The sequence below is a fragment of the Pezoporus occidentalis genome, unplaced genomic scaffold, assembly GCF_034315485.1.
Source record: "Pezoporus occidentalis ecotype Australia unplaced genomic scaffold, CSIRO_AGI_Poc_V1 ctg4, whole genome shotgun sequence".
Classification (NCBI taxonomy): domain Eukaryota; kingdom Metazoa; phylum Chordata; class Aves; order Psittaciformes; family Psittacidae; genus Pezoporus; species Pezoporus occidentalis.
Genome location: NW_026915724.1, coordinates 22035621 through 22063143, shown reverse-complemented (window position 1 = coordinate 22063143; position 27523 = coordinate 22035621). Strand labels below are relative to the sequence as shown.

The 27523-nt window shown below is 42.0% G+C and overlaps 2 protein-coding genes and 1 long non-coding RNA gene across 4 annotated transcripts in view; all 3 read right to left on the bottom strand.

Annotated features, from left to right (window-relative positions):
* ANKRD12 (ankyrin repeat domain 12) overlaps positions 1-7043 on the bottom strand; it is a 66506-nt gene extending 59463 nt beyond the window's left edge. Inside the window, exon 1 of one of the 2 annotated variants that reach the window (XM_062632976.1) lies at positions 6871-7043. The gene's annotated coding sequence lies outside the window, so the exon portion shown is untranslated. The remainder of the gene's footprint in view (positions 1-6870) is intronic. The other variant, XM_062632973.1, reaches the window with a different exon arrangement.
* Positions 7044-13000: 5957 nt separating this feature from the next.
* Positions 13001-26342, bottom strand: NDUFV2 (NADH:ubiquinone oxidoreductase core subunit V2). The gene is made up of 8 exons (XM_062632960.1): positions 26188-26342; positions 24158-24223; positions 18887-18949; positions 18686-18802; positions 16947-17115; positions 15024-15133; positions 13989-14065; positions 13001-13156 (listed from the first exon to the last, which is right to left on the bottom strand). Exons 1-8 carry the CDS (start codon positions 26227-26229, stop codon positions 13063-13065), a joined length of 738 nt encoding a protein of 245 aa, XP_062488944.1. The 5' UTR covers positions 26230-26342; the 3' UTR covers positions 13001-13062.
* On the bottom strand, positions 20844-22520 carry LOC134171042 (uncharacterized). The gene is made up of 2 exons (XR_009967462.1): positions 22012-22520; positions 20844-21301 (listed from the first exon to the last, which is right to left on the bottom strand). It is a non-coding gene; the product is annotated as an uncharacterized LOC134171042 (long non-coding RNA).
* Positions 26343-27523: the final 1181 nt, after the last annotated feature.

The window sequence follows — 27523 nt, the reverse complement described above, 5'->3', positions numbered from 1 at the left end:
ATGAAATTAGGTCAGGAAAAGCACATTACCTACAACAGTTGGAAAAAAAAATAATTCTATTCCACACTATTAAAAAAAAAACACCAACAAACAGGGAAAAAAAAAGAAGAAAAGAAGTTTGACAGTTTTACAACCTATCAAGCCCTCAGCAGCAGGTTCAACAAGGAATCCCAGTAAACTAAAATGAGAACAACATTTTACTCACACTGTTGGAGTGAATTCCAGGTTCAGCTGGTCATGGCTATAAGCAATCTGGTTTAGCTGATACCACTCCGAGCAGGTGGAGAGGTGGACCAGGTGACCTCCAGGGGTGTTTTCTGATCTCAGCTAGTCTATGACTCTGTTTTACCAATTAGAACTGCAGATGCTCTTTACCTCAGCGACAGCATGTCTACTGGTAGCTGTCTCCTCATGCTGATATGTTCACCATACAAAAAAGTTTAAGCCTTCTATATTCTCCAGCGACTTAACTGCTATGTAGTCAGGACAGAATTTACTCCAACAAAGACCTACACAGGTGGCTTAGAAGAACCTGTGTAGCTTGTGAGTACAGATGTCATATGCAAGTTGAATCATATCATTAAGACATCTGCGTAGAATACAAACATCATCGTCCTACAGAGGGATATACCTACCTGTCAAAATAAACATTTACATAGGAAAACAACCTTACTTTTTTACTCTGAGAATCAGACATACTGATACATAAGTTTCCAGGGCATCTGAAGGGATCTCCCTTTATTCTGGATGGCCTCTCAAAATAATGGAGATTCTTGATCCTCTAAAGAAGAGATCTGTTCTGGGAAAGAAATGAGTCGTGCTTGCCCAAGAACCCTGGCTCTTAAGAGCAAAAACCACTTATTGCAAAATTCATTAGTCCTCCTTTTTAATCTACAAGTTTAAAAACTTGTATGTTCACAGGTGCTTGCTTCCTCTTGAGTCTTTTTTAGAATGAGCTACAGGTTGCAAAGAAGCACCTGCACAGATGTTTATCATAACATGATACTCCCTTTAAGTAAAATGGAGAAGTGGAGGTGTAAACTTTTAATCTAGTGGATCCTTAAAGATGTAACTAAGTAGATTTTAGTTACATCCTAATTAGATGTAACTATGTAGACCTTTGTCAACTAAGACAGACTATTCCATTATCACAGTGACTACCAAAGGAAAACTTACAAGCCTTTCTATCAGTACTTTGCCAAACTCAATTGTCAATAGGCTTATCTTGAGTTTAAATTCCTTCTACAGGAATCTACATCCTCTATGGAAAGCTTCTAAATATCTGCAAAACAAGACATTTCTAACCTACTGTATACATGATTACTAGAACCTCAGTAATTTCCATTTAAATCTCTATAAACTAATGATAATTTTCCAACCTAAAACCAAAAAAACCCCACAACTTACCTGCAGCACTGCCAGAAGGAACATAATCTTAAAACCATGCAAAGGCCCTTCATGATCTAAAAACAGATGAACTGCCAACACCTACTTACAGACCTCCAACTTCAGCAGGATTCACCATGGGTAAACAGCACACCTGAGTGCTACCATTCATGTGTAAGACCTAAAGCAGCAGGTGCAGGGAAAAACAGCAGGCATCTGACTAGGCTTACCTACAGGTCCCTAGATGGATAACAGAGGTTTTTGTCCTGGCTAAACTGTGAAGACAGGCAAAATATTTTACGGTCTTTATTGCCACCTCTTGGCTATCACCACATATCACAAAAGTAACAGAACAAAATGGTCTGTCAGTTCCTTTATGGGAATAATTTTTCTTTGGGGGAAAAGAGACTGCGAGGAAACAGATGGAGTGGAAATAGAGAACAGAGAATATCCAGAACACTGTTTGCATACAAGTATAACTATTTAGAGCTGTAAAGCTACAACGAGTAGTGCAATTAACCTTCATTAATGTTTTACTATGTTGTCTGGAGAATCACAGGGACTAGAAAGCAAAGAAGCAGTTATTTTCCAGACAAAAGACAGTATTCTTTATTTATTAAAAAAAGGTAGGTAATACAGTTGTCAAGACACCTGTCCCTTCTTGAAGTCAGAAGATGAATGGATTAGCATTACCCGCACTAGAAAGAGAACTTTCCATTTTTCCTTTGTAATTAAACTTGTAGTAAGAACCCAGATTAGTAGGTTGCTGAACAGCAGAGCACCACAGAAAGATGATTTCTCTCATTTAGCTATCTTTGTTCCACACAGTCTTGAAGCAAACATAAGCAAGAAGAAGGCATTTCCATGAGCCAGCTAAGGAAGTTATTTATCAATCAGAGTTTGAAAGGTTTGAAAAGCCAGATACTTTTTAAGTAGGACTAATACAAAAGGCTTTGAAAGAAAAAGGAAACTATTGGAAACGACTTCACATAAGTAAGCCCATTTTCATTGTCATCAAAGCAATGGGACTTTCTAAGATTTCTACCACAACAATAGTGGAAATGCAAAGTGTTATTTGGTTTCTGTTGCACTTAATACATTTTGAAGCTCAGAGAGGAGAAATAAGTGCTTTCTAATCTCTGATGTTTTACAGCCTCATAAAGGCAAGATACAGAACAAGAAGAAATTTCAATACTCTCCATCTCCACTAGGCTACCAGCAAGTGGAAAGCACATGACAGGAGCAAGGAAGAAAATATCTCAAGTCTTTCGCTTCAGCTTGCATTTTTACTTTTTGTCTCCAATATAGCTCATAATTGTTTCTAACATTGCTAATGACTTTTCTTAGTGTAAATCAGTCCTCTTGTGGCATTATCACTACCTACAGCACTCCAAGTAGCAGCCATGAAACCGAGGAGAGTTCATTCAATATTGCTTGCTAAAGATAAAAGTAGTTGCAGAAGATATAAGGATGCTTTGTCAGATCCAGGGAGAAACTCAAAATAAGCCAAGGCACAGTTATACTCTCAAGGACTTCAAACCTCTCCTTAAATTAATATTTAGGTTTCATGCAAGGTGGCAATAAGGGTCTTCAACTGTACAGCTAAGATACAAAGTATGGCTCCACAAGCTTTGGAGGCACCTTCTAAGACTTCTCTAAGTTCTAGAGTAATGATGAACTGGTAAGAAAAAAAAAGCTAAATATGTTAGCAGGGCTCTGACTTCTGTTGTTCTGTTAATAAAACTATTCAGTGTCATAACACAAAATGCAAGACAGAGTTTGTGCTAATATTTATTTCATACCATCTGTTGCTAGAGCCTAAGTAGAGTCTAATGATGTAGTTAAAAAGATATAGTTTGATTTGGAGACTAAATGACCAACCAAAATTTATACTACTCCATCTGCAATAGAACATAGAAAAGAAGAAACACCAAGCATTCATGCCCAGCCCACCTCTTCATAACATAAGATCAAAAAAATATCAAAAGTTGTTCTGAGTGTGTATATTAACAGTGTGGTAGCAGGTTAATCATTACATATTTTCTGGTCAATAGTTTTTTCCTATTTTACAGAGGACCAACTGTGCTCATCTCTCAGTCAATTTCATCAGCCTAACACTGTCTAAACATGGCAAACCATTCAACATTTGCTTTCATATATCTGTATGTCAAATTTTGAGGAAGATGCTCTAACTCAGCCATTTCTAGGTGACGTGCCCACATTTCCACTAGAAGGATATCCAGGACTTTTCCTCTAGTAAAGCTAAAGCTGGAACAGTTTATGGGTTTTGTAGCAGTTTAGACACCTAATGCGGCAAAGAAGCTGCTGTTTGAGACTATGACTGGTGACCTCTAATTTAGTAAACACAGATATTATATTTTCAATATATTCTTTTAATCCTAAGGTAAGTGGTAACATACTAGTATCCCCTCCAAGTAATGCCAAACAAACATTGAAGCTTCATAAGCACTCGTTCAGCCTGCTTATTAAAAGACCTTTTCCTCAAAGAAGTTAATTTATTGTGCAAGCCTGCTGGAAGAAATCATAAATGAACTTCAGTTTGTTGCACAGATCTTGCTTTCTTACTCAACATCTGTCCTAAGCTGTGCTGTCCGTAGTATTCAGAGTTCACAAATAATTTTGAGTAAACCTATGGGTGGGTGAAGAACACACAAAGAGATGGCAGAAATCCTTGTATCTGAAAGATTGAGCTGTCATCTTTGTGAAAGAACCAAAGGCTCCATGATCAACTGTCTGCATTCAGTGATTACTAGAGAAAACCTAGGAAATCAGACAAGGAACTCACATACCATACACCAAAAAACCTGACAGCACCACAAGAATGCCACTATAGTCCCCTGGGTGCTGAGAAAAACATTGGCACGCCTTGACATTTTACCTTGCAAGACATACAGAAAAGCAGAAGTATTAAAGGGGGAGTAGGGGAAGACACAGATGGTCAATGGGTTTACCATTATGTTCCCAATGAAGGATCCTGCTATACCTCAAACCCTGGAATTTTTTTTGAGAAGACAGTTTCTCAACCTTGCACAGAAACCTAGTAAATTCACATAGGGTGACATTAAGGTCTCCAGCTGATAAAGTCACAAGGGTAGCTGAGAGTATGAGTTTCCATCTAAAGAATGAAATAAAGTGAGTGACACTCAGCATCTGCACAAGCCTCAAGTAAGGAGCACAGGTGAAATGCCCTGACATCTCACTTCATCTTGAGGATCTTAGAATCATAGAATAGTTAGGGTTGGAAAAGACCTTAAGATCATCAAGTTCCAACCCCCCTGCCATGGGCAGGGACACCTTACACTAAACCATGCCACCCAAGGCTCTGTCCAGCCTGGCCTTGAACACTGCCAGGGATGAAGCATTCACAATTTCCTTGGGAAACCCATTCCAGTGCCTCACCACCATCACAGTAAAGAATTTCTTCCTCATATCCAATCTAAACTTCCCCTGTTTAAGTTTTAACCCATCACTCCTTGTCCTATCACTACAATCCCTAATGAAGAGTCCCTCTCCAGCATCCCTATAGGCCCCTTCAGATACTGGAAGGCTGCTATGAGGTCTCCACACAGCCTTCTCTTCCCCAGGCTGAACAGCCCCAACTTTCTCAGCCTATCTTCATACGGGAGGTGCTCCAGTCCCCTGATCATCTTTGTGGCCCTCCTCTAACTTGTTCCAACAGTTCCATGTCCTTTTTATCTTGAGGACACCAGAACTGCACACAATACTCCAGGTGAGGTCTCATGAGAGCAGAGTAGAGGGGCAGGATCACCTCCTTCGACCTGCTGGTCACGCTCCTTTTGATGCAGCCCAGGATACGGTTGGCCTTCTGGGCTGCAAGCACACACTGTCGGCTCATGTTAAGTTTCTCATTGGATCTATCATCCTGGTGACTACTATCCACTGAACTATTGCAAATGAATACAGTGGAAGAAGGAAAGCAAGCACATGGCCATTAGTTCTTTGCAGCTGCCCAGCACCTGTGGGTAGCTCACTATGTTCCCACCTAGAGTAAGTAAAATGTGAGGACAACCAAACTGCTATCAATCTGTATACTGAAAACTACCTAAACTCTTGCTGCTTCAAAACTTGAGAGCAGAAATGCACAACCTCTCCCCCGAAATCATGACATGTCAATAATAGTGAATTATTTTAATAAAAGTTAATGATTTCTTATAGACATGATGATCTCACCCTTTCCTAGTATTCCAAGATTAAACAATTTTTCCTGGAACATAAGTACATTTGGACCATTCCACATCTGTCTGATAGCTTTTTGTTCCTACAAGAATCATAACTTACTTACTTGTCTTCATTAAAGAACTGCATTATCCCACAAACTACCTTGTAATTCAGAGGCATATAATTCAGATTTTCCTCCACATCCCATAGCCTGCAGAAGGCAGGCACAGTGACAGCATCCAGACAATTTCCACAAGACCTCTATCTGACAATACTGATATTGAACTACTCTTTTTATTTGGGAGTTTAAATAAATAAATAAATAAATAATACCCTTTAATTTCTTGTCAGCTATCCAGTCTGTAACAAACACTAAATAAAAGACTATTAGCAATATTCCTGCAGTCAAGCTAGAACTACATAAAGAACCGTGCAGCTGAGCCTGGCATTCTCTCTTTTCTTGCCCTTCCTTTGTTGCCTAGTGTCACCTGTGCCGCGCGAGTTGCAGTGCTCCACACCAGCGGCGGCTGCCTTGCACTGGCACACCAGGCAAGCTCAACGTATTCTTCTGCAGAACAGCCGGGCAGCCGCGAGCATGCAACGGAAGCCGCCGGGAACGCCTCACCCGCTCGCCCCAGGTCTCGATCTGAGGAGGCCAGGCCACCCCGGCAGGGCGGCACGGCCGAAAGCGGCGGAGCGACTCCAGAGGCTGGAGCGAGCTGCCGAAATTCCCGAAACGGAGACGGGGCGGCGGCACGTATTTGTGTGTGCGAGCGTGTGTACACCGCCATGCCGCGCTCGGCACCCGCGCCTCGGCCGCCCGTACAGCCCTCGCCACCTTCCACACCACCGCCCCGGCCGTGCCTCCCGCCACAACGGCCGCCCCGGCCCCCGGCACCGCTAGCGGGCCCCCCGCGGGACGGCGGGGCAGGGGCTGGGCTGGGCGGGCGAGAGGCGCGGCCGCCAGACGGTGACAGCGGCGGCCATGGCTCCCGCCGCGGCTCTGACAGGCTGACAGCCCAGCGCCGCTGACCGCCGCCGTGCCTCCGGCGCCCGGCAGCCTGCCCTCCGAACTCAGTAGGGGCGGCGCGGTGCCCGATGCTCGGGAGGGCAAGGCAGCGGCTACACCCCCTGAGGCGGCACGCGGTGAGGGCTCCCCGGACGCCCCACTGTCCGCTGTGTGGAGACAAGGGGGCGTCACCCCGCGGCACCACGGCGGCAGGTGGGATCGGGGGGCCGCGCCGCGCACCGGGGAGGGTCGGGGAGGTGCGCTTCGGTCCTCACCTTCTCTAGGGAGCCGGCGGCGGGACGCGTCCTCCTTCTCCTCCCGCCGCTTACCCCGTCCTCTCTCTGTGGCGGCGGATCCCGGCAGGAGAGCGGCCACCGCCCGCCAGAGCCGCCGGTGCCCAGGGGCTCGGGCTCAGCCCCGGCTCCGGCCGCTGTGGCTGCCGGGTTTGAAAACACCCCTCCCCTCCCCCGCCCGCCCGCCCTCCCTCTGCGCTGCCGTTGCCGCTCCCCTCCCCCTTCCCCAACGTCGGTGCTCGAGCCGGGCTCCGCGGCGCTCTCATTGGCCGCCCCCCGCCCACGTGGCCCTCACACAGGGCACGGGGCGCGGGCGTTACAACGCTCTGGCTGCCGCTGGGGAGGGAAAGAGGCAACGGCTCTGCTCTGTTCCCCCGGCCCGGGGGGCACGGGCACGGGCGCGCCCTTCCCCTCCGCCGGGCCCCTCGGGAGGAGCGCACTCGCTCCTGTGCGCACGGGGGAGAACGGGCTCGCAGGGTGCCAGTGGCGGGGACTTGGGGGGGGGGGGGGTAGGCGTGGGCCCGCGTAAGAGAGTGGCGAGCGAAGGGCGCGAGCGGCGCGCACGCGCTGGGGCAGCCGGGCTGCGCTCGGCGGCTGTCGCTGGAACCTTCTGGAAATGGCGGCGGCCCAGGTGCCTCGCGCCTGGTGGAGGGGCAGGGAGCGGGCGACGGCGGAACGCCTGACGGTAACTGGTCTAGAGCCGCTGCCGCGACCCTCCCCACCGCCCCGCTGTGCCGCCACGGCGGTGCCGGTCGCTCCCTCCCTCCTCGGGGAGGGGTTTTCTGGCGGCGGTGGCGCAGTGAGTTTTAACGGTTGGCGCACTGCGCCTGCGTGGTGGGCGCAGCTTGGCGGCGCGTCTGAATGAGGCGGGCGTGGGTATGTGCTGCTTGGGTGTCCGGTGTGAGTGTTCGCAGGCGGCAGGACAGGATCGTTGCGTGCCGGCACCTTGCAGCGAAAGGTCCCGCAGCCTCTCGGAGCAGCCGCTGGCCGCAGGTGCGTGTGGCGCGGCGCCGGGGGGGGCGCTCTCCTTCGGGGCACTGGCGCGGAGGGGCTGCGGGCGGATGAGCCCGCCGTTCCTGGGCCTTGTCGGTGCGTTTTGCCGCGCCGCCCTTAGGCAGGGATCTCGTCCGCCCCCTCTGCCCTTCGCACCCTGGCGGGTGCAGCACATCGCTCCAGGGCCGCTTGTGTGGGTGTGCGGGCCCCAGCCCCGCAGAGCCTGCTGTCTGGAGCTCGGGCCCGCTTCCAGGTTTAAGAACAACATAGAATCGTAGAATAGTTAGAGTTGGAAAGGACCTTAAGATCATCTAGTTCCAGCCCCCCTGCCATGGGCAGGGACACCAAAAAGTGTGTAGCTTTTAGGGGCGTCTTGCTTGCGCCAATAAGGGAGACGTCATACAAATGCATCAGAAGGGGTTACAGGAGTAGGCTGACGTTAGTCCTAGTTGCAACTTTGAAAATGGGTCATTCATCTACACTTGTGAAAGGCTTTGTAACTGCTTATTAAAATAGTATTACACGTTAAGACTTAAAAGAATTTAGTCACATGTAGTTTGGTACTTGTGCGTCCTGGATGGGTGTGGGGGACTAAAGATACATGGGCTGTCTCAGGGGTAATGTTTGAGAAAGCAACTAAACAAAACCCTTCTACTTAGTGGAGTCTTAATTGCCATGCTCAGTCTGCTACTGGATTTCTTTCTTCTGTTAGTTGTGTAGAAAGCAAGAATTCCTTAATATTTACTGTGCAAGTCAGATGGGTGAATTTCTCAGATGCTTTTTTTGGAATTAAAAGACTGCTTTGATTAAGGCTATCTATTATGTAGACTTTCTCCACCCATCATTTTCCAGCCCGAGTAGAGAATGGCATCGCAAATCCCAGGTATTCCCACGCTTCACATTTTACTGTTGATCTGCCTAATCTGTTCAGGCAGATTTCTCTCACATGCTTTCAAGAATGTTACTGTAATGTATGATCTGCTGGTGCAGATCACTTTTGTGGTAAAGCAACTGCCTTCATTTGATTCTGTTAGTGTACCAGGAGTTCTGTCAGGTGACCTGGAGCAGGAATTCCAGCACCCCTGAGTACATCACAAAGGGAGTTGCACTTGCTTCATATTCTTCATGTCAGCTTGATTGCAGAGGTCATCACATGAGATGGCAAGCACACTGAGGAGTGGACAGGCTAGGGGCTAACAATGTAAGTGGACTAACAACTATTTACCGAGGAAGAATATTTTTCCTTCTCACAATACTATACAGGGTTGCCATTGCTGATTCACCCTCTAAAACATGACAGGCTACAAGTATAGTGTGGTGGTGTAGCACTGCATCCTGATCCTCATGCATCCGCATGAGTAGCATTTCAGGATTTTCACAACCAGCAGCTGACAAAACAGGGAAGGAATCTTGTGAGCAACATCTGCAGCAGATGTTAAGATTTAATATCTAACTAAAAAAGGGTTCCTTAAGCCTTAGTCAGTTAAGTGCTAATTGCTCCCCTACATGGGTTTCTTCCCCTTGTCTCCAGAGCCCCCTCCTTTTACATACAGCACAGCTGTAAAATGCCTTTGTAGCTGCACTGTGCTTCCCTTGATCTGCCCTCCATGGTGAAACATCTTGTGTTACCAGCAGTGTGAGCTGCTGGTCTTAATCAACATGAATGTGTGCAGCATCTAGTTGGACTCTGTCATTGCTGAACTCACATCTAGGAATTCAGTGACTGAAAATCTCTGATTATAGTACAAAAGTCTAAGAACTTTATCCCAAGAACTAGCAGAACATCATGCTGGTGAAAGCATACGTGCTTTTGGTGGGTAAGTGGCAGGTCAGCCAGTGAGTGGCCCAGCTAACACTGCACCGGTGGAACTGAATTTCAGTGCTTCTTCCTATTTAGTGACAGTGTGGTTCCAGGTGACATTTTTCTAGTAGCGTGTAGAGGTCATGGAAACACTTCATTATGCAACACTGTTGGGTATGTAGTGGAGTCTCCCATTACTCCAGACTTTCTTCCATCTTCACCAAAGGAGCAACCACCACCCACTGGCTTGGCCCAGTGGTTTCTTTGTGCTTCCATGTTCTAAATCTCTTTTCCTTTCCCAAACCTATTTTTCTTAAAATTTTCTCTATAGTCTTTTAACTGGGGTGGGAAAAAGCCGCCTTTTTTTTTTTCTTCCACTTTTAGATAATATAGCACATGAATTCTTTCATTTTTTTTTCCCCATTCCAGAAGAGGGATAAACAAGACCACTAAAACCCACAGAATCAGGCCTGTTGCTCCTCTATTATCAGTTTAAAGAACCATAGAATAGTTATGGTTGGAAAGGACCTTAAGATCATCTAGAACTCATTTTTCACTTAACTGGCCACCCAGTGCTCTTACAGTCCAAGATACTAACTGGTACATCAAAACTGCAGATTTAGAAGTATTTGACTGGTTAGCTGCCTAGCATTGCTATTAGTAACCCTCTGCTGTTGAGGATAACGGAACTGATGTCTTACTAGTATTTGTTAGCTGAAATATTCAGTACTACTAAAAGCAAGTACAGAGTATTACTTGCAGCTGTTCAAGACTAGAAAAGAGAACCTGGATATATTACAATTCTTACACTATTCTGGAACTCTTCCATAACAATCACTGTTTTAATCCTTATCACAGTCAGATGTAAGTTATTATGAAAGTATTTTTTTATATAGTAAACAATGACAAGTAACAAATGTCGCAGAATCTGTATTTCTAGTTGACATGTTTCAAATTTGCAATGTTCAGATTTCAACAAAAGCTGAAATAACACAAGATGGGGTTTTGGTTTTTGTTTTTCTTTTCAAGTATTTATCGTAATACAATGATAGCCAAACTTGATGTGGAAACCAGAACCATAAAGCTTCATGCAGTTGATGAATAAGGTGGGTTTAGATGGGAGAGAAGAACAATGGTTATTTGCATATTTCTCTTCACATATTTCAAAATGCTAGAGCTGCACTACAGTATTGAAATTAAACAGTGGTGTATCAGATTTGTACCACACTGTAAGGATAATACCAAATTATCTTTTTCTGGTCAAATGAGTGGCAGACTATGATGTGCTGCATCAAAATGAGTGACATACCTGTCTATGGAACATCATTAAGGTGATCTCCAGCAAATGGGAAACCGCTGAGGTTCATGTTTTGCTCATGAGACAGACATTCAAGATTTTTTGTGTATAGAGGGAATGAATAAGAGCAAAGTGGGAGGAGGCAATGAATCCTGTTGTCCAGCTTTACGAATGGGAGGAGTCTGGCAGTTGAGTTTTGTTTTGGAATACTTGAAAGTTTCACACTTGGCAGGTCTAAAACTATGTTTCTTTTCAACACAGTTATGCAATCCCGTCAGTTTCTGTTACAAAATGCTGAATAACTGCAGCACACAGTAGTTCCATAACACATGCAAAGTCTTCATTTATGTTCAGTGTATACTTTGAAAATAGTTGTCTGCTTTCATACTAGATTAGAATATGGTAATCCTGTATGAATAGGAATACAGCTTTGTTGTTATTGAGAAACAGCTTAGTTAGACTGGTATATAAAAATAAGCATCTCTACATCAAAACGCAGTGTGCTATCTCATGTCTCCAGAGAAGTGCCAGCTGGCTAGTCTGCTACAAGGCATCTGGCTATTAGACACTCAAGTGACCTTGAAGAAGAGCATTCAGCAACTTTACAGATAATATTTCAATCCATGCGTTATTTTCTCATAGGCACAGTGCTTTATAACATTTACATATAAGATCAGGTTTTTTCATTCTTATTGGGTGACTGCTTCACTCGTGAGTTATATTTATTGAATTTACTTTTCCATTTGTATGCAGTTCAATTATTTCATTTTATAAATTTAGTAATGTAGAAGGGAAAGCAAGTTTTACATACAAATGATATTCTTATATATTTTGCTCTCAGAACTACCAACAGTAACACTACTTAAACAGTATATCAAAGAACTTCACAGAGTCTATTGAAACAAAGGTAGGGCATGAACAGACTATAAGAGATAACCATTATGCAGGGAAATCTGTAGATGCAAAACTTGGGCAAGGGAAAACAGTTTAGGAAAGAACTGTTAATCAGAGTATCAAACCAAACTAAATATAATACAGAATAAAATATAAATAATACAATTGAGCTCCATCTACCACATTAATTATAATCATGTAAGTTCCATGGCAGATTTTAGTAGAGGCAGACAAAGTATAGTCTCTGGTAACTGACATGTTCATGTTTCCTCATTTACATTGAAATGTGTGTGCGTACATATACATACACTTGTAAAATGTGTCAAATGCTTTATATACAAGTATCAGTATACAATAATTTTTTAAAAAAGTTATCTTTGATTTTTTTGTATTGGGAGAAGAACCTCAGTTTCACACAAATTTTGTTCTTAAAAGTAGCAGGTACACAGCAGTAAGGTCAAAGAAAGATCTGCGAACCAGATACCTAGTTTTATATATTACAATTAGCTAAATATTAAACTGTTCTAGTATACTTTGTTCCCCCCCGCATACCTTGGCTGTATTGAATAAATTTGTACAGGAAATGGTTACTGTTCATTCTTTTTTGTAGAGTAGTACTGCTATTTGAGTTTTTTTTTGGTTAACATGATAAAAAGATAATTCTCACATCTTCCCTGTTCACTGAATGGTAGTAGGAAGCATTAGATTCAAGAAACACTTCTGACGGAACCTACCAGATTTTTTATGCTTGATCACCTTTTTTTGTTTTTGTTTTTAAATTGCAATTAAAAGTAGTAAGCAATGAAGCTTTGCCAGATAATTTCCTTTCATTTTGTTTCCTTGTGCATTTGCCAGATGTGCCAGTAATTTAGGCAGTTTTGTTGCTTCTTCAAAGAACCTTAGAAAAAGATAAAAGGTTTTTTTAATGACAGATCAAAAGATGCAGCTATCACCTCTCAGTGACTGTAAGTGGACTCTTTCAGTGAGCCACTTCACATTCGACAGAACCACTTTTCTTATAATCTAGAATTATGATTATGCTTTGCAGTAGTTAAAACCACATAAGTTAGGTGTTCTAACTGCTGTTGCTTTCTTGATTTTTAAAAGAAGTACTAGAATGCATATAATTTTACTGAAATTTAGAATGAGTTTATTATTTTCAGACAGTTTATCTTATATTACAAAATCCTTAGAGATCAGCTCGAACTCCAAAACCTGGTCCTTTCGGTGGCTCAGTCAGAGAAGTAAGGCCACCAGCTGGCTCACAAGAGAAACGTCCACTCCTGAAAAATGAAAAACAGTGTTTTATCCAGTGCTAGTACTGTTATCACCTCACATACTGTGTGCATCTGACTTAAGCCTGAAGCCACTTTTTTCTTTCATTCTTTCGTGACAAATAGTTTCATAACTGAAATACAAGATAGGATGACTGGTTTTCTTTTTTTATTGATTTATAGGTTGGCCAGACAAAAGTGATGCTGATCCCAGTAATACCAAAGGCAGTATCTGATTACAGTGGTCATATTTTTGTTAAAGATGCTTCCCTGTGTTTGGAAACTAATTGTTTTAAGACTGTTGTTCTTGTATTAAAAAAAAAAAAAAACCAAAACATTATGATGAAACAATAGGAATAGGTAACACATCCAAGTCAAATTAATTCCCCCATTCACACAAACGTGTGTAGTTGGGCTAACAGAGAGCAGTGGAAATTAACAGTTCAGAAATAACCCTTCCACAAACTTGCAATCTTTCTGGGTTTTGTCAGAAATTTAAAAGACACCAAACAACAGGAATTTGTTGATTCCCATGAGCTAGAAAAATAAAAAGGCAACAGGTGATACCATTCAGTTATTAAGTACTAAGCCAAATCAGAATTAAATGTTTTCACATTTCATGCTCCTCTAGTGCATGAAGAATATGCAAATTCTCTGTTCCTTTCAGTTCTTTTTGGCTTTGAAGATACCGCAAGGCACTGAATACATGCCATTCTGTTCAGGATGTGAATTAATGCCTTTTATCTGTAGGTTATGACCTCAAATCACTGGAACAGGAATCTAGTTTTTCAGAAGCATCAGCCTTCAAGTAGTTGGCCAGTATTATACAAACAGAGCATACCTTGGGCCAGGTTTGGGAACTTTGCCAGCCTTCAGTTCATCAATTATGTCTTCGATATCTTTAGGTGTCAAATCTTCCTGTAAAAAAAAAAAAAAAACAAAAAAAGAAAACAAATAACTGACCAAACAGAAAAAAGACCCTGCAAAGTCAGCAATTGCAGTAATTGCAGCATTCAAAATTCATCAGATTAGGGGCTCTCAGGTGTGGTGAATTTTGACCCTGTCCATTAACATGCATACTTGTTTAAAGAATTAGGAAAATTAAAAAACCTACTGTCATTTTAATGTTAAAATTTGTTTTATATATATTGCAGAAATTATGTAAAAACTAACAATGTTGATGCAGGTCATCTGTAACATGGGCTTGTGTTTTCAGTTTCCTTGGTACCTCAGTGAGCTGGATCTCTGTCTACCCACTGTATCCATAGTGGTACATAATGGTGTCAGCTGTGACAAAAGCAGTTGTGGGTATAGTTCAAGAGTACAGTTCATAAAAATTAATCAGACTGTGATAACAATAAAATATTTTAAAAATAAGTTGGTTTTGTGGGTTTTTGTTTGGGATGGTTGTTGTTTTGGGGTTTTTTTTTAAGCTGAATTCAGTCAATACATTAATTCCTTTGGTCTGATGGCATCTAGGTCAGGCATAATTCAGGTCAGCCAAATTTAGAAGTCTAAAAGTTAAAAATAGTGTTAAGCCTGCCCATGCTTTCCATCAGACTGCTCTAAAGTGCTTTTAAAAGCTTATCAAATACCTATCTAAAAATCCCAGATTTATGGGCAGACTACTGTCACAGAAACACATTACCACACTTGTAAAATCAACACAGTAACAGAAAGGAAAAATATTCCAATACACTGTGCTACAGATAAAGTGTGCTAGGAGGAGGCTAAGAAACTAAAAGATGTTCTAGGTTGGAAGTTGTCTTTGCCAGTAGGAATTTGAAGTAACTGACCAGAACTTCAGAGTCTGAAACAAATGCAAACACAACCCAGCAAAGAAGTTTCATCTTTAAAAAGGGAATGCAATACTTACATAGTAATTATCATTTATTTGTACCATTGGTGCATTTACACAAGCACCTAAACATTCCACTTCTATTAGCGTGAAGAGTTTATCGGGTGTTGTTTCCCCAACTTTTATACCTAAACCAATAAAGAATATTAGGTTCAGCAGTGGTTATTGAACAAGATTAATAAAGTATAAGTACTTCAGAGACTTCTCATTACTTGTGTTTTGCCCTTAAAAACAGCTGCATAGTTAAGTCCTCTTCAATGAGTCCAAAATATTTCCATTCAACAAAAGATTCTAACAAACTGTGAAGTCAGTTTTCATACACATTTTGGAGACCTTGGTTATAGGTTTACAGTTACGACTTACTGAAAAATAACCATGAAATGACAATTCTAAGAAACAGAACAGCTCTAGTTGGGAACATTTTTAGTAATCAATACAATAGAATGGAAAATAGAGAAAACAGCTTTCATGTGCTGGTATGAAATATGTTAATATGGCACTGAGTATAAAATTCCCAAATTAACCAAGATTCAAGCATGAAAATTCTTAGCTACAAATTCATAAACAACTTCCAATTTTATACACCAAGGCTTATATATTGAACAACACTATACACAGACTTAGCTTCCATGACATGTTTTTGTTTTAGTGATCCAGACAAATACCTTCCCCAGAGGACAGTTCAGCCACCATAACATTTGAGTCTGATCTCAACAAAACACTCCATGGAAAGAAGAATGCTGAAAAGCATTTTTCCTCTACAGTTACTGGGGGAGCAGGAACAACACTAATGAAAGTCTTAAGTAAGGCCTGTCTCAGTATGAACTACACTATTATCTTTAATGCTTTGATTTCTCAAGCTAAGAGTTTCAGTTAAAATTAAGCTATCTTTGCAGTAACAAACTTCAGCTAAATTTCATCTAAATATGCCTTTTCCAGACCACAGAATATGTGAAATGCAAGATAATAAGCAGCTATTCTGCAGCTGTTCTCACATTGCTTCTTAGGAAGGGTTAGCATAGCTTGTAATTTCATAGAAAGGGAAGAGTTGTTAGTTGCTGATCTTATCCCCACTTTTCCTCATAACCGTCCAATAAGGAGGAAAAAAAGGGCTGGAGCACCTCTACTATGAAGACAGGCTGAGAATTGGGCTTGTTCAGCCTGGAGAAGTCTCAGGGGAGACCATACAGCAGCCTTCCAGTACCTAAAGCGGGCCTACAAGAAATCTGGAGAGGGACTTTTCACAAGGGCAGGTAGGGAGAGGACAAAGGGGAATGGCTTTAAACTGAAATAGGGTAGATTTAGATTAGATATTAGGAAGACTTTATTGTGAGAGTGGTGAGGCAATGGAGCAGGCTGCCCAAGTTAGCTGCGGCTGCCCTGTCCCTGGCAGCGCAGGTTGGACAGAGCTTGGAGCAACCTGTCCTAGTGGAAGGTGTCCCTGACAAAGGCAGGGAGCTTGGAACTAGATCATCTTTCTGGTCCCTTCCAACCCAAACTATTCCGATTCTATCACTTTGAAGTAAAAAAAAAAAAAAAAAGAACAGCCTTACAATTTTCATATAGCATATACCTCAAAAATCTTATTTTGTATATAAAAAAAAAAGCCATAGCATTCAGAGTCCTCTCCTGTATATGGCATAGCACTCACTTTCTCAGTCCAAGAGTCACATTAGAATAATGAGCTTCCTGGCAAACTGTCTTTAAAACCACTTTAAGGTCAGTAAATGGCATTCCAGGCAATGGCCTTTTCTGCTCTGCTATACTGAAATCTTTACAAATAAGGACTGAAGGGAGAATCTCAAATTTGAAGTGTTTAGCACCTCTTCTCCAATACTTACACTCTATTTTCAATACTATTGCTGTTCCCACCATGAGTAATTTTACTTCATTAAACAAACGTTAAAAAAATTACAAGTATATTGCAAATCTGTGTCATACCAAGTTTCTTCTTAATGGCTTCTAAAATACTGTCAGAGTCTCGCAGCATGCAAGGTGTGGTAGTGCAGACCTGAATATGGTACTTCCCAACAGGTTTGCGATTATACATTGTATAGAAGGTTGCTACTTCATACACTCTCATAGGAGGCATTTCTAATACTTCAGCAACCTGTAAGGAGAAAACAGACTATACTGAATTCTCGCACAGCATCAGTAAAGGCATTTAACAAACCTGTAAAGTCACCTGTCCCCTGCAGCAACAGGTAAGTAAGAAGGAGGGGATGGGTATCAGTGTACAGCTATATTCAAGTGCCAAGTAGAGACACCGGAGTTACTCTGGAGTCACCACACGTGAGAAGAAACTCCACTGAGCCATGGATTAGCACAGCGAGGAGCTCAGGTCACTTCCCCTCCAGCATCTAGCATCATACACAAGCAGATGCAAGGAGTCAGCAGGGTTTCTAGGTTTCATTGTCAGCTCCAGCTCATATCACATTTCTGCTCTTTTGCTGTATGAGTGAACAAACTTGTGCGAATCTGCCTACACTAACCCACATAAGCCTTCTGTAAGGGAATACTTACAGGTTGCTGCTATGGTCACCTAATTCAGACAGCAGGTCTGCCTCAGGTTCTGTGGCACACCATGGCTACTTCTACAGATTGGCGTCACAGCTAATAAACGGGGCCGGGGGGGAGCACTATCTCCATGGAGACAGTTCTGGTGCAATGAGGTCCCTGACCTCATTAACCTGGAACCCTGGCAAACTGCTCAGGTTGAGAACTGGCTCTGTTTTCAAAGGTAACTGTTTTATGTTCCAGTCTCTATTAGCAGGCAAATAACAGACCATGAAAAATATTCGTTCACTTTAATAATATCAATCCGAAACTTCAGAGTAAATAGAGACCTTTTCCCATTCAGTATTAATAGAGATTTGAAGTTTTATGCTACACTGTACAAACAGCAGCTGACCTAAAATGCCATCCTCTAAATGTGCCCATAACTCCTTCACTATTTTCTGTAAATGCTCACACTCCTCACTTAGTGTATCTTAATTGAGTTTAAAGCTTCTCATTTTAAAACTGATGATATGCCAGACTAATACATAATGTAACAATTTATTTATATAAACAGTATTTTTTATTTCTTGTTATTTGATTACTGCCATGCAACCTATCACTTTGGAACAGTGCGCCTGCTTACTTTGAAACCATTTTAATAATTTGTAAGTCTTCCAGGCATTTGCTGGGAAGTGTTATACTACTTGTATGCTCGTGACATGTATCACAGTAAGGCTGGTCAGTCTGCAGTCTTTACAGGCCTAAAGACTGTAAAGCATGATCCTGGTAATGTGCATAGTGTCACTAACCTGTGAGGAGAAAGCCCCCATCATCCTTACCTTTCTTCTTTCCCAAACTTCAGCAGCAGACAAAAATCTTTCAAGTTTCTGTTCCAACTTCCAGGATGTGTCTGGGAAATCTATACAGGGCTCATGTAATTTTTATTTTATCTGTAGTTTCTAACAACAGGCTAACACTGTGTAGAAAACAGAGCCCCGGGTTTTCTGCGTTAGTTTTCCCTTCCATTTTTTTAAATGTAGCCTCATATGGAACTCTGACAATTCTGTCCCACGTGTAAATTTCCACATTAGCATGCTTTGATAAAGAAAAGCCAATATTCTAGTAAGATACTGAAAGAAAACAATAAAACTGTGCTTGAAAGAGAATTGAGTACTAAATACCTTGTTCATAGCTGATATGGGCAACCATCCATGCTGTCTCTGGGCCAGATCTAGTACTGCCATGACAGCTGCAGACTTGTGTCCCCCTGGGTAGTTGTTTATGATTGCTTCTATCCGCTTTTTAAAGGGAAAGAGGGAAAAATACATCAGTACTGATCTAAAGACAAAGTCTGAGCATTTCCCTGCTTTTTGTCTGCATACCTTTTGGTTTTCAGGTGTGAATTCAAATGGAGTATCTGGATTATTTTCAGGAGTATCTCTGTGCTTCAGGAGAAGAAAAAGAAAATGTGTAAAAAACAGGTTGTGAAGAAATTCAGGACAGATTTACTGTTGTAAAATGTCTTCTCAATAGACAGTTACAGTTGAATTGCTTGAATAAAACCAATATATTCCAGGTAAAGATTTCATAGAACTCAAAGGATTAAACGTCTCTGGGAAAGATATCAAAAATATTGATAGCCTGTTTTTTTTTTTCCCATGAGAATTCAGAAGTCTTGAAGTGACATTTTCCTATAATAAAATCTTAGTTCTGATAAAAATCCTTATTCACCAGAAAAACTTCCTGCCCAAAACTTTCATTTCTCTCTTATCTGCTCATTACAATATCCTTGAAATACTTGTAGTTAAGATTCATTCCAAACTTTATACAGTTTTCAAATTGAGAAATTTGCAAATTAAATGGAAATCTTGGGGAATAATGCAAACTATACTTGAGCCTTGATGTTAAAAGCAAGTCACAACCAGCTAATAATAAAAACTTTAAAATGATATTTAGGAGAAAGAAACCCATTCCACTCACTTGCACTTTGATCATTTTCTCAAGTAGCCCAGGGTGATGTTGCAGTTTCCATGCTGCGTTCTTGTTGAGCAGCGAAGGGTTGAATGACAAATCTTAACATTGCAAAATACTTGCATACTGAAAGACTGTCATCAGTGCAGAACTTAAAATATGTGTGGCCCATAGCTATTCCTGGGTTTAGAAATTTTAATATGGAAATATCAAAAGGCCAAATACTTCAATTACATCTGCTGGTCTAATGAGAGATTCCCTTTGCTTATACTGTCTATATCCAGGAGCAGAGTACTACTGCCTCTCTCAATTTGGTAACATGCACACCTACCACGGTCCCAAGTCTAATATAAAGCCACAGTCATTATGTACTTCACCACTAACGATGACTTTCCCCCCAAATAACAGGAATTACAGTAAGATAACTGATTCCCTTTGAACACAGTAATAATTTATTAAGTGTGAATTTACTGCTTATTGTGTGGTCTACTAGATAACACAAGACAGCTTTGAGGAACACAGCTGTCACAATTTTAGACTGGCCAAGATAAATGATTTGACTCCTCATTTGTAATGGTGGTGAGGGTTTTGTGGCAATTTTAATGAAAGTTCTCAAAAAGAGGGTGATGGAGAAAAAACTGTTTGGAAATACTGTGCAGCTTTTAAGTTTTTTCCCCTTCCGGACCTGGCTGTATTTTAGCTGAACAGATCAAATCCATGATTCATGATAAGTATTTCCGTAACTTAACTTTTCCTTCTCAAGTCTGCATGCCTGTTTTATTTCAGGCTGCTATTTTGCCTTCCATAGCTATTTGATACAGTTACAATTGTACTTAATTTCTTTTGCAAATATATTTGATTTATTGAAATCTCCCTCTTTGTCTAGCACAGCTTTTTATTTCAGTGTATCATCTCTAAATGGGTATTTTACATGTGAAGAGGAATAATAAAGACTTTATATCCAAAGCTACAGCTGTCACACAGTCACTTCTGTGCAGCAAGGCTCCAAAATACACTGTAAAGGCTACAGCACAGGTGAACACTATTGAGATCATAGAATAGTTGGGGTTGGAAAGGACCTTAAGATCACCTAGTTCCAACCCCCCTGCCACGGACAGGGACACCTCACACTAAACCATGTCACCCAAGGCTCTGTCCAGCCTGGCCTTGAACACTGCCAGGGATGGAGCATTCACAGCTTCCCTGGGCCTATTCCGGTGCCTCACCATCCTCACAGTAAAGAACTTCTTCCTTGTATCTAACTTGAATTTCCCCTGTTTAAGTGTAAACCCATTACCCCTTTTCCTATTGCTTCAGTCCCTGATGCAGAGTCCCTTCCCAGCATCCTTGCAGGCCCCCTTCAGATTGTTTTCCATTTCCTAAATGGGCTTCATCTATTTCTGTGCTTCAGAGAGTTTGATAGTTTTTATCAAAAGCTTAGAGTTCTAGGCCTACTGAGCTGTAAGGATTTTGTCAATCGCACATTCCCTAGTCTTGATTTGTCTGATGATGCACCTCTTATTCAAGACTTGCATGAACTGGTTTACTTCTGAATGATACGGGTGCATGTCTCCCTTTTTTTTGGAGACAGATTCTGGTGAGCAAGATCAAAGTTAAGGACACAGTATTGGAGAGAATACTTTATTCAATCACAGAGTGGTTGAGGTTGGAAGGGACCTCTGGAGGTCATCCAGGCTGAACTCTCCTGTTCAAGCACGGCCACCCACAGCTGCTTGGCCAGGGCCATGTCCAGATGGTTTCTGCGTATCTCCAAGGTGGGAGACACCACAACCTCTATGAGCAGCCTGTGCCAGTCCTTGGTGACCCTCACAGTTACAAAAAAGTGTTTCCTGATGTTCTCTGAGGCCACTGCCTCTGGTCCTGTCACTGGGCATCACTCAGTAGAGCCTGGATCTCTTTTGAAGGGATCTGAAGGTACCCCCTCCCCCAGCCTTCTCTAATAGTCACAGCTCTCTCAGCTTTTCCTCATAGAAGATACGCTCATCAAAAGAAACCAATACATTAAGGCTTCCTCCCTATACAAACTAAGTGCAAACAGCTGTGTCTGCCAATTACAGACATTTACTGAAAAGCAAGGTCAAACTTTATTCATTTCTTTTCCCAGTTCCCTTGTCGTGCTCCCCAATAAATTGAAAAATGGTGGAAGTACTCTCAGACCCAAGTATTTCACTGACCATCTTCACAAGTAATTGAAACTGTTAATACATAGATCTCTAACCTGCTGTGCAGCCCTATGACAAAGCCCACATCAGGGCAGCCTATGTGTTAAGGAAACTCAGCCCATCTGTTTAAAACGATGAAGTAGAAGAGCTATGTTTTAGCTGTTAAGGGGCTAAACACAGCTTAGAAGTCAAAGGCAGAGAGGGCACATTTAAAGAAAGGTAGACAACTGTTATAAATAAAAGTATATTTGAAATCAGGCCTTCCCTGGCCATCAGAAATGCCAGTTTTGGAACAGCTCTTTTGCATTACTATAGGCAAACAATCTACCTAGTTTTAAGCTTCACATATGTACTTCTTTTGGAAGAGTGATCTGTCCATCTGTGATGGTACTAAGTTTAAGTCTCTTCTTGTTTAGTTCAGAATAAAAAGGTGTATCAGTAGTAGTTCTGTTATTTCTATATTTTTCTGATAATGTGTAAGGAAAACAAAACTTGCATGAAAAAAGTTTGTGAAGGGATGCACAGGCATGTAAATCGGAACTGCCTTTTAATACTAGATTTTATGACAACCAGGTCCCCTTCTAGCCAGGTCCCCTGCTGTTACAAAACAAACATGCTGTATGTATTTCCTGTCCTCACAGATAGATTTCATATAGAGAAAGTGAAACAAGAACCACCAATATGCTTTGCAAAACAAAACCAAGAGACTTGTATGTATAAACTGACATACAAAGAGGGCTACCACAAGGTTAGTTACTCCCAGGTAAGTCCACTATTCCTCCACAAGCACTTTTTAACAACCTCTGACACTTTATATAAATTCCAGGAAACTAAGACTTACTTTTCCTTTTTAAATGTTGCTGTTTCTCCCCCCCCCGCCCGCCCTGAGAAATCTTTTTTGTATATAAACACCTAGTGTTGATTAAAATAATACATTCAGTTCAAATCAGCAGGAAGAGTTTCCCTTGAAATCTGCTGTGTTAAACAACATCTGAAACTTGCTTTAAAGGTTTCTAGTTGTAATTGTTTGCCCTAACTACACATGCACTGACATCTCCCTTCTCATAGCTTTTTGCTTCACAGAGGAACAAATATGAACCTGTTAAAAAAAACAACTGCCCCCCCTCCCCCCATAAAATACCACACACACTTTCCCCTTTCCCCCTCCCCCTGGAACAATTTTCTATGCTCTTCTAGCAAAACTGCTGTTGTAGAATAAAAATAAAGGAAGTCAGTGATGCCATTAAATAAAGAGCTGCAAATCACAAGTAGCTAACTAGAACACACAACTTCACTTCTCTACTTTCCTTCCTCTATTTTAAGGCTCCTCCCTCCAGCAAATAATTTAAACAGTTACATAAATCTTGAAAAATAGCTGGAGAATTTACAAAGCTATTTAGCTTCATGTGCCAGGCACCAACACGCATTAGGATGCCAAAGACACCTTTTGCCTGTCTTCACCAACCTCAGACTACACTTGAAGTTTCCTAAGTTGTCAGCCTACACTGTTTTCTCTATTCCTTGAATACCAGCTCTCACTCTACAAATCATCGATGCTTGCTCAAGTTTCTGGAAAAGTATAAAAAGCATGTATTTTAATCCCATTAACTTAGTTGTATGAGAAAAGCTGTAGAGGCAGTTGCAGAAAGGCAACAACAGCAAAAATCTGTCCAAAAATGCTGAGCACCTGCTTTCAACAAAGTGGTCAATTCTCTAGTAAAGTGCTGATTTCTAGCAAGCACTGGAAAACCACCGAATTACTCAGCTGTTAAACCACAGACTAGCTAAAGCTCTAAACAGGGCAGAATGGGGCAGAATACACCTCTGGAGATGCTTCTGGTTCTTTTCAGAAGTAGACAACACATTGGCTTTACACATTTAAATTGGAGTGCTTTTTCTTTTTTGCAATTGCTATTACTATTTATATATATATATATATATATATACACACAGGGATGCCTCTGATAATGCCTAATGGCATCAATTATTAATCATTATGCAACATGCTATATCACATATAAAATGAACAAGAACTGCATGGTTCAACTCACAGTAAGCACGGCTAAACCTGGACCTAACAGTAATTCTGCAGCCCATGTCAGAAAGCAAGAAATTACACCTGCAAAAAGTTTCATGACCTCCAATTACAAATTCAAGTAACACCAATTATAAAGGGCAACAAGAACTGTTTTATAATGAAATACAGTTTAAGCAGAGTCTTATCTGCAATCACACCCAAATACTACTAGTATCACCATTACCATGAGTTTTCACTATACAAGGAAAGAAACACAAGGCCAAAACCAAAAAAAAACAACAACCCTTTTAATACCCCATCACAACCATAATAAAAAGTTCTATTGAAAAAAAAACACTTCTGTGTAAATGCCAGCAGGCTTCTATAGCAAAGTTCTGTTTACCAGAAGCTTTCAAGCAGATTAAAAAAGCATATGCCAAGTCTTACACATTCCCCTCACAGTAGGATAGAAAATGACTTACCACAAATAAGGCTCCTCCACTGGTATTGCATCCTGCTGTTCTATGTAAGTATCGGACTTGTCTTATCTACAAACAAAATAAAGTACAAAGTATTTAATAGTTAATAATTTACATACTGCTAGTGGCTGCTTTCAGAACCAGCTTGATTTCTTCTCTAACTGTAAACTATTAATACTACTATCATAATTAATAATTTAAACTAAGTCAAGAAGAAACTATTAGGAGCTTTCCTCTACTATTAGGAGAGAAAATCTCTTAATTCACTTTGACCGTTTTAGACAACATAGAAGTAAAAGGATTTAACTTCAGGTAATACTCTGCCACAGCTTAATTGAAGTGCCTCGAAGACAAATTCTCATCAAGCATTTAATGAAGAATTTTCTACTTTGTTAGTTTATATCATAAGTACTTTAAAGTCTGCAGAAACTACCAGAACTACAGTGGTTCTTTCTCATTGACATGCTTCTGCAGCTTTTATCTAACTGAGCAGTATGATGAGGCATATGAGGACAAATATAAACACAAATCTGAGATCTCATCAGAACACACATCTATATGCAAGTTATTTAGCTATTCTCTGTACTTTCTGTCTGGATCTGTCATGCCAAAACAGATCAAGATTTCTAGATTCTGGCCAGTATTACTAAGATAACTTGTTAATATTATCTTGTCATAAGCAATCATTCTATAACAAATTTAATTTCATATTACTATTATATTGAATTCTAGATCAATTTTTATATTTCCTAAAGTATAGCATATATATAAAAAAATCCCTCTTTAACTAATTAATTTCTGTTACTGTACAAAATTTGTGGGACTCCAAGCAGATCAGCATCAAACTAGTGAGAATATAGTCACAGGGTGAGATCTGAAACCCAAGCCTAAGTGCCAGGGAACTACAGTCCCTTCCCTTCTGTAAGAGCAACCTGATCAGCTTAATGCTTTCAGCAGCAGCTCATGTCGTTTCACCTACAGTGTAATTTCACAGGCTGGCTGCTGTCATATGATCAGTACTTCCGGGAAGCACTAGATCTACCACGTAGTTATGTGTATTGTATGCACCGATTTCCTCTTTGCTCTCCACTTCTGGGTCATCTGAAAGCAGCAGCTAGGAAAGCAATTCATCTGCCATTCTTTGTCAGAGGCCAAAATGAACTCCGGGATACATGGATAACTGCTGACTGCAGATCATTCCCAAATGCCACCTCTTCAAGAGACTTTCAGGCTACCATCTTTAACAACTGAGATGAAACATCAAATGAAGTGCACTGGCATGGCAGTTTGAGTGCCCTCAGTGTGCCAGACAGCACATAAAATACAGGGAAAAGACTTGAGTAGAGCATGCAAATATAACTGAAATTCTGCAATGCTGAAAGGTACATGCAAATGAGAATGTGATGCTCTGGTATAAATCATATTAAAGTATGCTAAATAAATGTAACACATGTATGCAGTGCTCCTTCAAAATGAAAAACCCTTATTCTATCCAAAGATATTGTTGTTTTCAAGAACCACACCTGTAACTTCAGACTGAAGAAGAAACAGGATGAGCCTAAAGGATTTCTACTGCTGTGAAGCGCTGACTCGGGAATGAAACACAAATTATGGGGCTTCCTTCCAATGGAGAGTCTGACATATAGACAAATCAGAAACTTTACTTCCGTATGGGAAGCTTCCCGATAACCTACAATAAACACCACGCAGTTGCTGCTGCAGCCTCTTCAACCTGTCGCAGGCAGCACCACTCCAGAGCCTGTCAGATAACCCCGACAAGCCGCGGGGCCTTGAGGGCGAGACAAACACCCGGCAGTGACGCCCTTCCACCACTTGTCCCCGGCCTTTCTTCCCCGTGGCCGAGCCCTACCGCAGGCCCTGGCCGCCCTCCCACTACGAAGGTAGCACCGGCTTCCCCCCCAAGTCCACCCCGCCCGCCGCGGCCTGTCCCCACTCCCGCGGCCTCCTCCAGCCGCGTCTGCCGGCGGGGAACAGACGTATAGCCTCCGCCACAGCAACGGCCTCCCCCTTACCGAGCGTGCGGCCGCTGCGCGCAGGGAATCCCACAGGAACATGGCGACAGCAGAAGCAACGAAGCCCCCCTTCACCCCCTTCCCTTCTCCTTGAGCCCTCCCCTCGCCCTCCGCGCAGCGACAAGGAGACGCGCTCCGCGCATGCGCTGGCGACGCGCCCCTGCGCGCGCGCGTATCCTCTCCCGCCCGCGAGCCGGGCCCCTCGGCGGGAGGGCGGCCGTTGGCGTTATCGGCGGTATCGGCGGCCGTTGGTGGTTGGGCGGTGTCGGCGGTGGGTTTTCGCTGTCCGCCGTGCTGGACGTGGATCGCGAACGAGTGGGGTCGCCGCTCGGTCACTGCGCTGGCGGGTGTCGTGGCGGCCTGCTCTGCGAGGGGAAGTTACCCGGGCTGCCCCTTCTGCACTGTCAGAGCTGGACGGTTCGTGTCAAGTAACAGAAGCAACCCACAGGAGGAAAAAAACACAAACAAACCAATAAAACCCTTTGGAAGCAAGGACCTGTGGTAAATAGAGGGAAATCGCAGAAACTTGTGAGGCTTTTTGGGTCCTCTGTTTTCCTCCTTTCAGCCCAGTTTTGTTGATTGGGGTATTGAATGTTTTAACTCTTTGCACCTATGTTTTGACCTTCCTTGGTCGGAAAAAGGAAGACTTAAAATTTGGTTGTCTTCATGGCTTCAGCAGCCTACCAGTATCTGAAGGGGGCCTACCGGGGTGCCAGAGAAGGACTTTCCATCAGGGACTGCAGTGATAAGACACTGCTTTGTGCGTTCTGCCTTCTACATGCACTGACCTTAAGTGCCAAAGGCCTGCCTACAGCGTGTGTATACAGTGGCTCAAAACCACTATCAGTAAGTACCTGAGAGGGTCTTTTATGGACCATAATGATTTCAGACCACTCTCTTCCCAGTGTGACCCATCAATGAGGGAAGCTGCATTCCAGAGAACAAGACTCCTTGTGTTTATTCTTTGGACAAGGGTCTGGAAATGCAGCAGATGATGTACTTCTGCCTGTCTCCAGGTGTGCAACGACTGGTGAGAAATGGCCAGACCACCTCTTCCAGTAATCTTCCACCTTCTCCTCAGTATCCTCACAAGTATTAATTGTATGGGCTAGTAAGGGAGAGATGGAGAGTACTATTCTTTTTAGCAAATATACGCTAGACAATTATGCTTGCAACCAAATAACTATTCAGTATGTCACTGGATTTCTTCATTAGTATGCATATTATGTCAAATAATTGCCATCAGGCTTTTGTTTTAAATGCAGTCATACTAGGGATATTTAATGACTGTTACATTACTCTCTGCCCTGAAATACAAAAATAAAGAGATTGGCAC